Source organism: Schistocerca americana, chromosome 1 (genome assembly GCF_021461395.2).
Source record: "Schistocerca americana isolate TAMUIC-IGC-003095 chromosome 1, iqSchAmer2.1, whole genome shotgun sequence".
NCBI classification, from domain to species: Eukaryota; Metazoa; Arthropoda; class Insecta; order Orthoptera; family Acrididae; genus Schistocerca; species Schistocerca americana.
In genome coordinates this window covers 464650061-464668618 of record NC_060119.1, presented here as the reverse complement: position 1 = coordinate 464668618, position 18558 = coordinate 464650061, and the positions used below count along the sequence as shown (strand labels likewise).

Here is an 18558-nt window from a genome sequence, read left to right as displayed (position 1 = left end):
TTTACTAACCGAGAGCTATCTTCTGCCGATTTATCTCAGTGCAGCAGCAGGTCCACAGATTCTTATATCTGGTCTGATGGCTGGCAGTTTGCGGGTTTACGACGACGGAAGGCCGCCTGCAGCCGTCGTAAATCAGGACTACGACCGGCGCTGCGATAAGGACACGTGTGTGTTGCTGCTATACAGATAGTCCACCCCGCTTTACTGTACGCCATGAAACTACATTGTACGCCAAGAAATGACTATCGTCCTCAGTCGTAGCAGAGCTCACGCTAAAGAACAAGAGAGTCGTTTCTTTTTATGTTGACACTGTGGGTCATGTGATCGCCTAAGGTCCTGTTCCCTACTGTACTAAATGGCCTGACCATCAAAGCAGTTTCGGTGGTTTGTTGTCTATTAACTAGGTAAAAATGTCCTGGAGGAAATATTTCCTTTGGAATCTTCAGTCTTACTAATAACAAGAAGCCGTGCTTTTCCTCCTATCGTCTGCTTAATTTTTCGTCTTTGGATACGTCGACTGTCCGTCAATATTATTGACAGATTTGTGTGATCCAACCGCTTTCCCTTTGCTTCTCCTTCCAACAAATTAACCACCCCAACACGCCGTACCAGATGCCATACTAATTTATGTGTTCTTCTGACAAAGGTTTTCTGTGAATCCCTTTTCACGGCCTGGAATCGCATCTAATAGAGTAGACTTGTCTTAAGCAATGAGTCCCTCTTCGAATACAGCTCCGATGACCAGAGAAGACGCGTCTGTAGACGCCCCAGACAGCAGTAGGAGACCAATCTAGCTAACGCCCCACACGATCCGACAACCAGGTCTTGGGTGCCATTTCTTTTCGTAGCAGCACTTCTTTGCTTATCAGCCGCTGCACCCTTACAGCGCAGCGTTATGTCGACGATATTCTACGCCATCTTCTGTTGCCATTCATGGGAAGCCGTTCAGGCCTATATATCAGCAAGATACGAGGTGTGGCTAGAAAAAAACCGGACTAGTACTGGTGAAACAATAAAACGAAAGCAATAAGGCTGAAAGTCGCGTGGCCTGTCACGTGACTCTCGCTCCGCCTACTGCTCGAGTTTCATCTGCCTCCTGCACTCAGTCTGCCCGTGGCGTCTGTTTTAAGTAGTTGACGTTTTGTCTGTGCGTCGGAAAATGTTGAGTGTACAGAAAGAACAGCGTGTTAACATCAAATTTTGTTTCAAACTAGGAAAATCTGCAAGTGAAACGTTTGTAATGTTACAACAAGTGTACGGCGATGATTGTTTATCGCGAACACAAGTGTTTGAGTGGTTTAAACGATTTAAAGATGGCCGCGAAGACACCAGTGATGACACTCGCACTGGCAGACCATTGTCAGCAAAAACTGATGCAAACATTGAAAAAATCGGTAAACTTGTTCGACAAGATCGCCGTTTAACAATCAGAGCAGTGTCTGAGTTAACAGGAGTTGACAAGGAACAAGTTTATCGATTTTTTCAATGTTTGCATCAGTTTTTGCTGACAATGGTCTGCCAGTGCGAGTGTCATCACTGGTGTCTTCGCGGCCATCTTTAAATCGTTTAAACCACTCAAACACTTGTGTTCGCGATAAACAATCATCGCCGTACACTTGTTGTAACATTACAAACGTTTCACTTGCAGATTTTCCTAGTTTGAAACAAAATTTGATGTTAACACGCTGTTCTTTCTGTACACTCAACATTTTCCGACGCACAGACAAAACGTCAACTACTTAAAACAGACGCCACGGGCAGACTGAGTGCAGGAGGCAGATGAAACTAGAGCAGTAGGCGGAGCGAGAGTCACGTGACAGGCCACGCGACTTTCAGCTTTATTGCATTCGGTTTATTGTTTCACCAGCACTAGTCCGGTTTTTTTCTAGCCACACCTCGTAATGCCCGCCTGTATACGTCGAGAGTTACCTTCGTGCTCGCCAAACCCTACCTTGGCCAACAAGGTCGCTGCATCCCTCCCAAATTGACAACGTTTGGAGCATTATGGGCAGCTCGGGATTTTGATCATCTAACCCGCTAATTGAACAGGAAGACATCCAACAACTCTATCAATGAATGCCAGTCCGAGTAACTGCGTGATAAATGTGACAAGTGGAGAATCGCTTAATTCGTGAAGCTCTTTCTCTTGAATAAATCATCCAGTGTTCCTGAAATTGTAATCGTTTGTTTGTCTGCACATGCACATCGCGTCTACCGATTGCCGGACCTAGACACTCTACTGCGTCCTTAGCAGTGGCGGGAGCAAAGCATACGTGTTGTCAGCTTCTATGCAATTCGGTTGGCGTCATTCATCATCGTACAGAAAGGAGCTGATCCAGAAATCGAAGACGAGCTTAGAATCGGCACGGACATTGTTTTCAGACCAATGAGTGAAGATGACTCATGCAGCACATCTACACACTTGTGAACTTCCTGAAAGGTAGAAGTGTGCTCGGCGGTGTTCATCAGTCGTCTGCGCTCTGTCCACACTGAATATACTTTAACGTTACGGTTATCAGTCGCTGTTCGAACATTAACTTCAAATAAAATTCACAAGGCTTTACAGTTTTGTATGGATGATTTAAATTGTTTTCTTTTTCACATAGAAATTTATAAGTAATGTATTTCTCATAGTTCGCATTAGGTTCTTGTTTTTATGTTTACAATTTTTCTTACCACAGACGTCACTATCAGTAGGGGCTGCGTGGTTGATACATGTGAAATTACGTGGATGCGAACATTGCAAAGATACCCAATAAAAATGGTAATATATATGCATATGCCACAAACTTGTCTTCCTCAATTTTCCTCTATATCATTGTAGGTTAGTCGGTTGCCTCTGTCGTCCACCAACAGTCTCTGTTGAAAGATCTAAAATCGTGCTCACATACCTGGTGAACGCAAACACCATCGACAGAATTTCGGGTGTTGTTCAGTGCTATGTCCTGAGTGTTTTGTTTCGTTTATTGCCTACAACATCTTCAAAACAGTGAAAAGTCTGTAATATATTCCATTTTAATACGGAAAGGTCCGGTTTACCGTAGGCGCCTGTATGCAGACTCTGAGGTCACCATTGCTGCATATCGATCGATACGAGAACAAATGCAACCTCTGTGAGACGTGACAATGCGCGGTTAAGCTTCTCTGGGCTCAACTACGAGTATTGCGGTTGCTTACTTTCCAGCGCGCGCCAGCACAGCAGTCGTTAAAGTACAGTCTGCTGATGTGGTCGATCGCGAGCAACCTGTCGCAGACAGTAGTTGAATGGTAGCCGAGTAGTGTACTGATGGTACTGTCGTGTGTCAGAAGAATATTGAATAGTAAAGAATACTGAAAAGTAAACAATATCGTCCACGACTGAAGCATCCATGAATTTTATTCGAATATCGTAGCATCATTTTGTTACTACACGGTCCTGTCACAGTAATGTGACCACCGCTTATGCTCGACTTCAACGTGCAATAATCACTCACAGAAAGCATGTGCTACCACAAATGGCGGAGAGTATATAAAGCGTGTCGGGGGGACGCGGAAAACAGTGCAGTAAAGCAGAAACGAAGCGATTTACCTGACTTCCAAGTCCGGATGTAGGGAGGGAATGGGAGGGGGGGGGGGGGGGAGGGGCAAACCGGGGTCTATTCCTCCGGTAGCAATTTATGGGGGTGACAAATATATATTATTGAAGAAAAAAAACTTGTTTCACAAAGCGTCCAGCATCCAGCGCACGTTGATCTATCGATGGTTCATATGACTTTGAAACGCATCCCTGTTGATTTTTGAACACCTTCTAAGTTGATTTCTGAACGAACCATAAGTTGATTTTTGAGTGGGTGCATAGTGTACGCCTCTGACAGGGAAATCCTCGTCACGTCTAGAAATAATAAACTTTCCCACAGACAAAAGTGGACGGAAATATACGAGCTGATCCGAATAAATCCGAACGGGTGAATGCCAAGCGCTATTTGTTTATGTGGTTGATTGGGTGCGCGAATGATAAGCGTTATTATAATTATTAGCGAAATCCATCGATTCAGACTACCAGAGTGGAAATAAACGACTAATAGGATCAACAGGCAAGAAAGATTATATATTATCTGAAATTCTGACAGAAAATTTTTGCCAGATCGCTACACTACTAAAGGCCAGTTGTACAGTCCATGGTTACCAGCCGCTTAAGTTGTATTCGCGGTATAGCGCGGAAACGCGTTGTACGAACACGTAATAATGACTAACAGGAGAGTAAATGCGGGATAACTAAACTGGTGATTCTGGGAGGGTTAGTGAACCTAACCGGACAGTAAGTTTTGACAGTGGCAGCAATAGTTACAGAATTAGGATTGTTTGTTAGAACGAGGAAGGAGAAGAAACGGGGACATCACACAAATTATATGGAAGAATATGATGATTCCAAATTTATATAAAAATTTCGGACTACTATTACTTTTCGATCAACTGGAGCTTTTGAATGAAATGCGAAACTATTTTCTAACATAAAACTTTTTGCTTGTAATAGTCCTAATACTAATTTGATATTGGTACTTCGTGAATTATATTCTGTCGCGTTATTTATGTAAACGAGGTACATAAAAATGATCATTTGTGCCGAAACACCCTCGCTTCTTTGACGAGTGTTGCAATTGCTGCAATATGAAAATGGTATAATTCGTTTTATCTAGCAGGCTATGACAAAATAGACGTAATCAAATCGAGAAACCACACCGCCCTTGGGTGCTATTCGTATTAATTGCTTTTTTCAGTATTAGACAACGACATTTTAATTTTTTATGTAGCGAAACGTTTGACGAACCTTGATGAGGTAACAGATTTTTTCGCAGAAAGGGAAACGCGCTGTGGAAAGCTGTGTCGAGATTAGAGAGAAAAAAAATGCTTGGACCTAAGGTTTGAAAATATGTTTACTGTCTTGCTTGTCTCGTGTCTTTATTGGTTTTATGTTTCCTATATTTAAATTTGTCCGCAGCTCGTGATCTCGCGGTAGCGTTCTCGCTTCCCGAGCCCGGGGTCCCGGGTTCGATTCCCCGAGGGGTCAGGGATTTTCGCCTGCCCAGAGATAACTGGGTGTTGTTGTGTCGTCTTTATCATCATCATTCATCCCCATTACGGTCGGAGGAAGACAACGGCAAACCACCTCCATTAGGACCTTGCCTAGTACGTCGGTGCGGGTCTCCCGCATCGTTCCTCTACGCTCTGTCAAGAAGGATGGGACATCATTTCCATTTCCATATTTAACTTTATGTCACGCAAAAGAGAAAGTTGTTAGCTAATAGGCAATGAAGAATGCAAATTTTCTGGAGAGTTATTATTCTCCCGGTCACAAATAATCGCACCCAGTATTAACTGTGAGTTGTTACTTCTTCTTCTTCTTTTTTATGGGAGATAGGATGTCGAACCGACTGACTGGGAGCAGGAGAGGCATCACAGGACATTTTACTATCTACTGTCCTGAATATAGGTTTGATGGCTTCCATTACAAAATATACACGTTTGAATTCCACAGAGTAAAATACAGTAACGTGCAATAGAAGAATACTGTGTGAAGAGACGTGGCACTGCACTTTGACTTACTTAAAACCAAATAACATGTCTTATATTTCCTCTAATATATATGTTCTATACGTCAAACTCTTCAGAAAGAAGTGCGCTACAAAATGAACATATGTTTAAAAAATCTCTTTTTTTAAAATTTTGACGTCCTATCTCAAATGCTCGAGTGGGAGGTGGGGTACGCAACTACCAAGTTTTTGCTCCGGTTCGGAAATATCGTAGGTCCGGCGCTGTCATTGGCTTTCGAGCCAAGGGTGGAAGCATTTCCGAATTAGATATGTTCGTAAACTGTTCGCGTATGGCTTGGTAAGAATACCGTGTGTGGCAAAGACAGCTTTCCAAAACGGGCGCCGAGGCAACCGTGGTGCATCACGCACCGTAGATGACAGGGGTGAACGATGGCTGCGGAGATGTGTACGGGGGACCGCTGAGCAACGGACCGTCCAGACGAACTAAGAGGTTAGGAACAGAGTCTCATCAACGAGGGTTCAGCGAATGTTGCCTCCACAGAAGGTGCATGGTTCATGCAACCATGCGGACTGCGGTTCATCGGCGACGAAGGCTGGAATTTGCATGCCAATACCGCAACCGGATGTCCACTGGGTGTCGACAGGTGCCCTTTTTAGGTGAAACACTTTTTATGCTCCGTCAGATAAATGGCCATTGGCGTGTGAAACGCCTGAAAGTAAACCCCCTGCAACAATAGTCGGAAGCATCCAGGCCGGAGGAGGGAGCGTTATGGTCTAGGGAATGTTTTTGTGGAATTTTCTGGATGCTCTCGTCATTCTGGAAGGTACACTGGAGCAGCACAAGTGCGCATCTATCCTTGGGAATCAAACCCACCCACACATGCAGTTTTTTATCCCTCGGCATCTACCAACAGGACAATTTAACCTGTCACATAGCTCGCAGTGTACGTGCGTGGTTAGAAGAGAACCAGTATGAGTTTACCCTACTGTCCTGGCCACCAACTGCCAGGAATTAAACCCAATCGAGAATCTGTGGGAACACCTCGACGGGGCTGTAGCGCCATGAATCCTCAACCGAGAATCCTAGCGGAACTGACCACGGCACTGTAGTGGGAATGACTGCACATCTCTGTCGGCACCGTCCAGAACCTGACTGATTCTCTTCCTGTTATTTTCGCAGCGGTTTGTGTTAAAAAGGTAGTTACGCTGGCTTTTGACAAATGGTCACATTAATGTCACTTGGCAGCGTATTATTCGGTAATAGGTTTCGACAAGGGACGTGATAAAAATTATATTAGTTACATCTCAAGCCATTGTGATTAATGAACATCATACAACCGATCGTCAAATGATGGTAATTAAGAAACAATGAATATGTGACAGGGAGAGGAGTAGCTATCAGCGAAGTGAGCAAGCTAGGGAGCTCGCAAGACGCAAAACTTCCGTGAAATGTTTGTTGTCGCAGCTCACCTTACCGTCGTTATGCCGCTCTACCACTGGATTCAGAAAACCCATACATGAGAAGCATCTTGGCCAACTCTTCATGAGCAAACCTATCCATACTGTTATTTATAAGTGTTGGCGTACAACGAACGGTGCCTGAAAAACAGCCGCGATGGAGAACCGAGCTGTGCGGAATGCAAGCTTGAGGGCGGAGAGTGAGACAGGGATTACTGTTGTCAGCAGGACGTACCGTGAGTGAGTAAAGCACGTTACACAGATACATAGCGCAATCCCCGGCATTTAACTGTCGTTCAGGTATTTTAAGTGCGACACAGATACAAAAACAAATGTAGACAATAAATTGAACGAAATGCAAATTATTTTTATTCAGCCGCCGGAGACTATGGGTACCTTGTACCATAATGCTCGGAAAATATGTCTGTTTATCATCCAAAAATTTGACTGTGGTGTTCAGGTTCACCCTGTGTAGATAAAACCTAGGTACATTATTAACTGCAGATCAGCATACTAGGAAATTTTCAGGGGCATTAACTGAGTGTCGTCTACCGTAGTAAGGGACTGATGAGCCTGTAATTTGGTCCCTTTATGCTGCAAACCAACCAACCAATCTACCGTAGTCTTTTGCATGTTAATTTCTTCGAAGCAGATTCGATTTTCTCCAATACAGCCGGCAGTGGTGGCCGTGCGGTTCTACGCACTTCAGTTCGGAACCGCGTGACTGCTACGGTCGCAGGTTCGAATCCTGCCTCGGGCATGGATGTGTGTGATGTCCTTAGGTTAGTTAGGTTTAAGTAGTTCTAAGTTCTAGCGGACTGATGACCTCAGATGTTGGGTCCCATAGTGCTCAGAGCCATTTGAACCATTTTCTCCAATACATAATCATATTTTGTTGTGTATAGTAAAAAACAATATGTAAGGGGAACTGAAAATTACAGAACAGAGCAAACAGTCTAGTTTTGGTCCAGAACCCCCACCACACACACACACACACACACACACACACACACACACACACACACACACACACACATTGTCAATACCGTATTCACAGCGAAACGTTCCTTGCAGCGTACACATCAGTGGGTGCCATGGGCAGTAGAAGAGCTGTCCCCTTAATCGGACTTCGCCGCATTCGAAGAGTTCAATACAGCTGACGTACCCCGTTATAGATTTGTTTCGAATTTCTGAATGCTGTTTTTCTTTGTGTTTTCTGCAGTGCCGATTGCTGTCATGGTCGCCACAGACTGTGTAGTACGGTAGTCACTTCTCTAACGCTACCGCCAGAATACCGTACATTTTCAGCAGCCGCCTAGTTACTCTGTTCACGTGAGTATCGACCAGAACGTCGCGAACTAAGTTGATGTTCTGAAGGAGAGTTCCTTCACAACATGTCGGGCGATGAGATGGACAGGGAACATATTGAACAGTCCTCTGCCGGCCGGTGTGGCCGAGCGGTTCTATGCGCTTCAGACTGGAACCGCGTGACCGCTACGGTCGCAGGTTCGAATCCTGCCATGGGCATGGATGTGTGTGATGTCCTTAGGTTAGTTAGGTTTAAGTAATTCTAAGTTCTAGGGGACTGATGACCTTAGCTAGTGCTCAGAGCCATTTGAACCATTTTTGAAAGTCCGCCTTTGACCAGACTCTGCGTTAAAGTATTCCCTGAAGACCTGAATACCTTACGGACGACCAAGCAAGGTGGCCCAGTGGTTGAGTCGGCCCTTGGCGGCCGTGGCGTGCGGAAGTGAGCCGTGTTTAAGTCTCCGCTGCTGGCGGCCGAGCGCTGTTGTTGTCGGTGAGGGTAACGCCGCAGAGCGTCCGTGCAGAGCAGATTCGATTTCTGACAGAACCTGTAAGGAAACATACATTGAAGTTTATGTTTGACAATAATTATGCACCACTTAAATCGTTTGAAGCAGAGGATTTTCTGGAAGAAGTAGTTAAGTTAATGACCTCGTTGTCGACGGGACGTTAAACACTAACCACCACCACCAACAGCTGATGATATAATTGGAATTCATCCGTCGATCAGTAGTAGTACCGTCTATCTTATGTTAAAGAGTCCCGAAAAAGTGACAAAATTGTTGAATTGTATGGCAACAACTTAAAGATCAGACATTCTGATGGCAATGGTTATAACATTAAATTTACTCACGCTGTAGCGTTCTCGCTTCCCACGCCCGGGTTCCCGGGTTCGATTCCCGGCGGGGTCAGGGATTTTCTCTACCTCGTGATGGCTGGGTGTTGTGTGCTGTCCTTAGGTTAGTTAGGTTTAAGTAGTTCTAAGTTCTAGGGGACTTATGACCACAGCAGTTGAGTCCCATAGTGCTCAGAGCCATTTTTTTTTTTACTCACGCTGAACTTGGAATCAGAAGTATTAGATTACAAGCAGGAAATCCCGGATTCGAGTCCCGATCGGGGCACACATTTTCATCTGTCCCCGTTGACGTATGTCAACGCCTGTAAGCAACTAAGGGTGTTCATTTCATTGTAATTTCATTCTAACGAGCAGCAGGGTCACCGATGGTATCTGTTCTTTCGGACATGTCCGAAAGAACAGATACCATCTTAGTATATAGAAGTATTAGAGTTCTCGCACTACCATTTGAAATAACCCCAGAGCAGATTAATGCAGTGTTGAAGCCGTATGGCACCATTCTAAGTAACATTGCTGAGAAGTGGTCCGATGCACATAAATTCCCGGTCTCAAATGGTGTGCGGCAGGTTAAAATTGATAAAGCATATTCCCTCCTATGCTAACGTCGGTGGATACAGGGGCATTGTTATTTATGAGGGGCAGCCACGATCATGAGCTGGATGTGGCTCCACGGGACACGTACGGGCTCAGTGTCTGCAGCGCCGAGTGACACAACTACCGACGGGGGAGGCGCCTGTTCCACCCACTGTGTCACAGATACCGATAACGTGCGTCGCAGCAGCTCGTAGAACCCCATCAGTGGCAGTTATTAATAACACTATGGGCCACGTCGAAGACGACACTCGAATGAGAACGACCACTGCAGAAGAAACTCTAGAACATAGAGTTACAGATCATCCCATTGACACTGAACGAGGCAGCGAGGCAGACAATGGCACGACCGTAGCTCCGAACAACGAGAAGCAGTATTCACACGAAATTGAAGCACAGATGACAAACGACGAAACACCAGCGAGCTCCACCAACGAAAATGAAAAGAAAAAAACGCAGGATTACCCATCAAGGAGCTGACAAAATTGCGCTCACTTTGAGAGGAGAAGCGCTGGAGGTACTGCAGAAACTACATGACATGCCATCAACATAAACAAGTGTCGAAGAAATCAAGAAGGGCAGTACTGTCAGATCGAGGTACAGGAAAATTAGAGGAATCCACGAATACCGTAATGATTCAAAAAGGCGCAGCAAACACGAATAACCAACCTACAGACCCATCGAAGGGGAAAAAGAACCATGGAGAGCCAACCATCTAGGAGCATGGGAGGAGGATAAGGAAGACGGTATTCAAAACCAAGCAATGGCAGCAACACCTGAAGGCAAGGCAAGAAGAATAGGAGGAGAGGGACTCCGTCCAACATGAGCCCCCCCCACCCCCCACCCCCCAATCCAATTAGCAGACGCTGAATCTACCGTCTCTGGAGAAACGTTTAGTAACAAATCGCAAAGCAGTGAATCCGCGACTTTTGGCACAGAACATAGTGATCGCCGTACTGACAATCTCGCTCCTAACAGTGTGAGCGTGTCTGCAACACCACAGGACAACTCACCTTGACAGGAAGATATCGAGGAGTGTAATCCGCCGGCAACACACGGTGGCGGACGCGAGCCGTTGAAGATAGGTGGTACTGATGTTGACATGGAAGACAACTTCTATTGACACACAACTGTGAATCGAAGTCTGACAGAAATGTGTAGCAGCACTGATCTGCAATCGTACAGTATAGCTACAGTTAACACCAACAGAATCACTAGTTTGACAAAAATTGAATGCCTACGTGGTTTTATATATGATTTCGATGTAGACAACGTCATGTTGCAAGAAATGTGTACGGATAGAGTGGAACATATTGCAGTATACAATGCTATCCTCAATAGAGGACCTGAAAGCGGCACTGCCACGTTATTCAAGGACGAGATTACACCTAGAGGTGTTAAAAAGTTAGTAAGTGGAAGAGGAATTTCTGTCGAAACAGACACAGATCAGCTTATTAATATTTACACTCCATCCGGTTCGCAAGCCAGACCTGATCGATCTACCTTCTTTTAGGAAAGTACAGTTGGGTTAATTACTCCAGCGAACGAGAACATCATCCTTGCTAGTGACTTTAACTGTGTTCTTTCCGCTGTCGACCAATCCTAATCTATGCCTGGAACTGGGAGACATAGTGAAAGGACTGCACTTCATCGACACCTGGGAAAGCCAGCCAAGAACGAACCCAGGGATCACTTATATTACTAGCCATTCCATGAGTAGGATAGACCGCAACTGCGCCTCTCGCCGCCTAAAAAATAGTGTTCTCAGCGTTGAAACTTCTCCAGTGAGTTTTTCTGACCATTTGGCAGTTGTGGCTACGATTTACATGCTCAGGGAAAGGACATTTCTGGGTAGGTGCGTCTGGAAATTCAGTATCTCACACCTGATGGACACTAGAGCACGAGTTAACGCGAGGTTGAGAAATGTGCTTAAGTAATATGCTGCGCTACAGAAATAAAATGGAATGGTTGGTAACACATGCAAAACCTAAAATACGAACTTTACTCAAACGCTACGCTTTTGAATAGAAACAGTGGGAAAGACACACAGTGGAATTCTACTTCCAGTGCCTAAGGGAACTATACGCAGATATCGCCAATGTATCACGTCACACCATGAGAATAAAAAGGATCAAGGCTAAAATAACTGCTCTGAAACGCCAGCAAATAAAGGGAGTTAAAATAAGATCGAGAGATAACAGCGGCATTGAGAATGAAAAAACTGCGCTTTTCCACCTTCTGGCCAAATTCAAGAGGACGCCGGCTGCACATAAGTTCTCTCCTCAAGGATTAGCAAATCTCTAGTCGAATTTCAAAACAACCTCATGCAAGAGTACGCGAAAATTTCCCGGCAACGAAAATGGAAGGCCCAGATGGGTGGCTATTTGCCGGCAGTATTGAACACAGTGTGACAAAGCAAAGAGCGCCGTCCACGTATGTAGTAGGGTCTTACTGCCTTCTCGCCCTACAGAAAGAATTTCATTTAACGCAAGTATTCTTATCCTAAATGGAAAAAGTGTATCCTCAAAGTTCTTTATATTCACATAACGTCTATGATTCAGTTTCTAGAATGCTTGTTCATTTCTGAGTGCACGGCGCATGGTTAGTTCATTTAGAACAAAGTTTTGTGTTTTGGAGAAATAGAAAGGCACATTTAGCTCTTAGGCAACAGGCATGCCCGAAACTACCATTTCTATTTCAGTTAAATTCTTACAAAAAGGAAACCAGGACAGTACCTTCGTCATTCGAAGGACGACGGTTCCAATCCGGCCATCCCGATTTAGGTTTTCCGCGATTTCCCTAAATCGCTTCAGGCGAATGCCGGGATGGTTCCTTTGAAAGGGCACGGCCGACTTTCTTCCCCATACTTCCTTGACTCTAGGCGACTGATAAGCTAGCTTTTTGGTCCCCTCCCCCAAATTAAACAACCAACTACGGACGAACACATGAATGGGGTGTTCAAACCACGATAGTGCTCCTGCGTGATGATTGGCCAGCTTAGTTTTATTGTATTTGTTCTTGCAAGGACAGGTTGCAAGTTCGTATGGGAGAGACTGTTGCAAGGACAGGAAGAAGCAGGATGATTCAGTAATGATTTCACCTAAAGAAAATGTGCATTGCGTTGGACTGCCTGACAAGAAACCTGAGCGATCTATTTAAGCTCGTCAGAAGAGATACCTTCCACTTTGCATGAGATCTCTTGGCAGTAAAAACACCTACTCATCTCGACACAATAAAGGTTAGAAGGTAAAACCAACAGCACAAATATCGCCATCTTTTAATCAAGACGGAGTGCAAATAAAAGCAGACATATTACCTTTTCCTTCCTCTGCCGTAATATCACGAAATGTTAGCTGCAATTTTAAGTTAGAGTAAATGGGAATTTGAGTTGCCCTGCTAATCTTATTTCGTTATCGTTACATTTCACGATGGATGAAAGCTTTTCTGGTCGACGCAGACTCGGTAACCCGAGTGAGAGCATAAGGATACACCGAATAAAAACTTTAAAGATAAAACCTTACTACTAAATTTTCGAATTTTTACATTTAAAGTATGACGTTTAAAGCTCCTCTAGTAATTTGCTTGCAGTGCCACACGTAGGGTAGCCATGAGTAGGTACCAGTGGACTGGGACTTCCGAATAAATTTAATGTGTACATGCCTGTAGTTTATTGACTCTGAGGTTGAAGCGATCACTGTTGTGTGGTACTATCAACCGTACACATGGAATGTACGACATCTTTCACTGTCAATGAAGATATCTTATCTGGTAATGATTATAGAATTTGGTTTGCTGTGGACGCTTAAAAGCTGTGGCATTTTAGTACTAAACAGTGAGCGACACACTTAAGTGGAAATTGTTAAGGTCTTTATACAATACAATATTAATTAGAACATGTTTCACACCAAACTGCAGACACGATTCAGTCACAATGAGAACTAAAAGTACGTATAATAAGCAGTTCAGTTTTCAGTTAAGAAAATTGTGAGGTCGAGTGACAGGTACGTAAAATAGTTTTGCAATGTGGATCGTTATATGAGGTGACAAAAGTTTCATGGGAGATATCCTAATATGATATGTATTGCGGTCATTTGGACAGGAATGCATGTCCAGAGAAACAGACACTGCTGCGACTACAGCTGTTATGAAATACATTAAATGTATTCGCAGCTGCGAATACCGACAGCCATCAGCTGTAGAATGGAAAGATGACAATGAAAATTTGAGCCGGCCCGGGACTAGAAGCGGGATTTGCCGCTTATCGGGAGAGCTCACCTTACCGTTTGGCTATCCACGCGCGACTCATAACGGCTTTAGTCGTCGCAGTGCCTGTTCGAGATGCATGCAGAATAACCCAGGCACTGCAATATCGTATATATCCGCCGACACCGGGCAAGCGACATTCAAGTAAAATGTTTCACCTGTATGCTAATATATGTAATTGATGCACGAGTACAGGTTGCAGACACACCATTGACGGCATATGGAAGTTTGGGTGTGGCCGTGAGTCGTGCACGGATAGCCAAATGGTAAGGCGATCTTACGCGTGGCCAAGCGGTTCTAAGCGCTACAGTGGGGAACCGCGCGACCGCTACGGTCGCAGGTTCGAATCCTGCCTCGGGCATGGATGTGCGTGATGTCCTTAGGTTAGTTGAATTTAAGCAGTTCTAAGTTCTAGAGGACTGATGACCTCAGAAGTTAAATCCCATAGTGTTCAGGGCCATTTGAACCACTTGAATTTGATCTTACGCGATAAGCGGGAAATCAGGGTTTAAGTCTGAATTCGGCACAAATTTTCATTGTCGTCATTCCATTCTACAGCTTATGGGTGTCCATATTTGCAACTGCGAATTTTATGTAATCCTAATGCCATGCCGTACCTCTTTTTGTCCGGCGTAGGGCAGCATCTCGACATGGCAAAGACTCAACATGTCGTTGGAGCTCCCTTGCAAAAATGAGCCATGCTTCCTCTATAGCCGTCCATGATTGCAAAAGTTTGCAGCGCAGGATTTTGTGCACGAACTGACCTCTCGACTATGTCCCATAAATGTTCGATGGGATTTATGCCGGCGACCTATATGGCCAAATCATTCGCTCGAATTTCTCAGAATGTTCTTCAAACCAATCGCGAAGAATTGTGGCCTGGTGACATGGGACACAGACGTCCATAAAATTCCAATGTTGTTTGGGAACATGAAGTCCATGAATGGCTGCAAATGGTCCCCATGTTACCAAACATACGAAATTGTAATCAGTGGTCGGTTCAGTCGGACCAGAGTACCCAGTCAATCCCATATAAAGACAGCCCACAGAATTATGGAGCCTTAAACAGTGCTTTGTTGACGACTTGGGTCCACGGCTTTGTGGGGTCTGCACCACACTCGAAACCTACTATCAGTTCTTACCAACTGAAATGGGGATTCATCTGACCAGGCCACGGTTTTCCAGTCGTCTAGGATCCAACCAATACGGTCACGTGCCCAGTAGAGACGCTGCAAGCGATTTCGTGCTGTTAGCAAAGACACTCCCGTCGGTAGTCTACTGCCATAAGCCATTAACGTCTATTTTGCTGCACGGTCCTAACGGATACGTTCGTCGTACGTTTCACATTGATTTCTGTGGTTATTTCACGCAGTGTTGCTTATTTGTTAGCACTGACAACTCAACGCAAATGTCCCTGCTCTCGGTCGTTAAGTGAAGGCCATCGACCACTGCATTGTCTGTGGTGGGAGATAATACCTGATATCTGGTAGTTCAAAAGGCTCTGAGCACTGTGGGATTTAACATCTGAAGTCCTCAGTCCCCTAGACTTAGAACTACTTAAACCTGACTAACCTAAGGACATCACACACATCCATGCCAGAGGCAGGATTCGAACCTGCGACCGTAGCAGTCGCGTGGTTCCAAACTGAAGTGCCTAGAACCGCTCTGTCACCGTGGCCGGCTATTTGGTAGTCTCGGCACACTCTTGACAATGTGGATCTCTGAATATTGAATTCCCTAACGATTTCCGAAATGGAATGTCCCATATGACTGGTTCCAATCACTATTCTGCGTTCAAAGTCTGCTGATAATTCCCGTTGTGCGGCGATAACCACTTCGGAAACCTTTTCACATGAATCAGGTGGGTAGAAATGACAGCTCCACCAATGCGCTGTCCTTTTTTACTTTGTGTAAACCATACTATCGCCATCTGTGTATGTACATATCACTATAGCACGACTTTCGTCAAATTAGTGTAGTGGTTACGTACACACAACCCAGCAAAATTTAAATTTGGATCCCGATTTTGTTTAAAAGGACGTCAGACTAGTAACTGTCATAAGGGTGTTTTAGGACCTCGAAGAAAACTTCATCGCAGTTAATAGTGAATATAGTATGCTACTATCTTCATTAGGAATGTTGTTATAATGTGATTCACTTAACTGAAGAAACCTGTGTGTTTTGAAGCTTTTAAGTACTTTCTAGCGTCTTAGTGTTATCATCTTTCTATGTAGCTACACAATTTGATCGTCCTTTCATCGTCTTTTCTGTAGTACTTTCGTTGAGATGCCGTTTCTTTTGAGGGTGTGCATACTCATGCCATTCCTGATTAATTTTACCACGTTCCTTCCATAAGATTAGGTTTTCTTTTAGCTGTTTGTTCTTTCTTGTCTAACTTGGTCATTATTTAGTAGTGTTAGGTGTCAACTGTCGGGGGCGGCTACCTCTCGGCAGTCCATAGAGGGTCCGAGCACCGGATCCTCATGTACTCTGTGTAAAATTTTGTCAGATAATGCTTGTTATAGCCCGTGGTCAGAATGGAAAGAAAAGAAATTGCGTTTTAGACTTAATATTTATTCTTATATACAGTTAAAATCACTGAAGTTACATGTTACAAAAATTTCTTATTGTCACTGATACAGTACCTGTCAGCGATTACTAACTGAGTGTCGACTTTTTCTTTTTCAGTTGCTATCCACAACGCCCTTCCCTTCGTTGGATTCGGATTTCTCGACAATTTCTTCATGATTCTCGCTGTAAGTATGGCTGCTGATTTATACGCTAATGTTAGTGAAATTGCAACATACAGAAATAATCCAAGATAGGAATATGTATAAAAACGTACGGGCAATAAGGGTTTATGATGAAGTGTGATACGATGACATTGAAGTGTACAGTGACCCAGGGTTCAAAGGTTTTAAACGTGAAAACATTTTAACAAAATGATAGTCAACGGTTGTCATATGTTTCGTAAAAGATATGTTTGTGTAGCTACACTGTCAAGTGTTACCAAAACCTTCACCAAGTTAGTAGTGATTTCGGTCATATACATAGACCTCCTTCGGGCACTGTTCAAAAAACTCGTTATATTGGTTTTCTGATGCAACTGCTAATTGATACCGTAGTATTGAGTTAAAAAATAACCACCAGTGAAGTTATTACATGTCACTTATACACTTTTGCTATCTGGACACATTTGCTCTCTCGCTGCACAAGGTAGCACACATGTCTCTTGTAAGACGTGCCTAAGTTACACTTAATCCGCTCACATAGCGGCTCAGCTTTGGAGGGTATAAAATACTTTACTGTTGTTGAATGATGCTCTGGAAAAAAAAGTCAATTATTTGTATTTCTCGACCCGTTTTTATATGATGAGTATTGTATTACACTAATATGCAAGGCATAAATATGGTTCAAAATAACTCACATATAGTACAGTGTCATCGTCGCCATTAAGTGTCCACGAAACTCACATACACTCTCCGACATAAAACCTGGCTGCCGAATCGAAGTCCGCACCGATCGTAACATGGGACAAATAACATCAGATGAATTCGCAATTGCGAATTATGACTACCAGTAGCTGTAGAATGAAATGACGACAATGAAAATTTGTGCCAGACTGGGACTCGAACCCAGATTTCCCGCTTACCGCGAGCGGTCGCCTTGCCATTTGGCTACCCGTGCACGACTCTCGGCCACACCCAAACTTTCAGATGTCAATACCAACAGCAACGCGGCCACGCTGATAGTATTCTAAGTCCAGTTGTCTGCACAACGTGGCAAAATGTAGGCTGCGGCAGTTTCTGGAGAAAGTTTTGTCTCCTGTTCGAGATGTTCAGCTATGTCTGCACCCGTGGTCTGGCGGCAAACAGCACGTCGTCTAAATGCAATGTCTCGCGGTCGAAAGCGTTCATTTTCAAAATTTTTATAGCCCCAGTAGCCCGAACGCTGAAGGCCTGAGTTTAATTGCAGCACAGATCCAGTGTATTTCAGTTTCTGTCAGACAGGTAATAACGGTTCCGTTCAGTACCTCTTTTGCTGCCTTTGAAAGCCGCATTCACTACACCTCTCCAGGGCCCCTTTGCTGACGCACGGAAGCTGCGCTCCCTCGCCCTGTGTCAAAAGTGTCAGCTACCGCTCAGCTCATCTCTTTGGAGAGTATAAAATACTTTACTGTTGTTGAGTGATGTTCTACAAAAAAAGTCTGTGATTTGCATTTATCGACCCGTTTTTATATGATGAGTATTGTATTAAACTAATATGCAAAACATAAATATGGTTCAAAATTTATTTTATAGGTAGTGATCCAGAGTGTGTCAGTACGTTGTTTAGTGTAATTATTAATTTTTTATATCTACATGCAACTTTTTCCTCACGAATTCGTATGCGTTCGTCAAGCGACATTGAATGACTGTGGGATAATCAGTTTTACTGCCGTCTTTCGATTTCTAACGATAAAGGCATGCAATAAACCGTGTGAATGTCCTACAGTGCTTGCTCTATAGCAACGCAGGTACGCTGCACATTCTGAAGATCTCGTCTGGATTC

At 44.1% G+C, this 18558-nt stretch overlaps 1 protein-coding gene across 2 annotated transcripts in view; it reads left to right on the top strand.

The window, feature by feature from the left end:
• LOC124603448 (transmembrane protein 65) overlaps nt 1–18558 on the top strand; it is a 524529-nt gene that overhangs the window by 451004 nt on the left and 54967 nt on the right. For both annotated transcript variants that reach the window (XM_047136397.1, XM_047136396.1), the window contains one exon: nt 16696–16763. In XM_047136397.1, coding sequence (XP_046992353.1) covers nt 16696–16763 — 68 coding nt within the window. The remainder of the gene's footprint in view (nt 1–16695; nt 16764–18558) is intronic.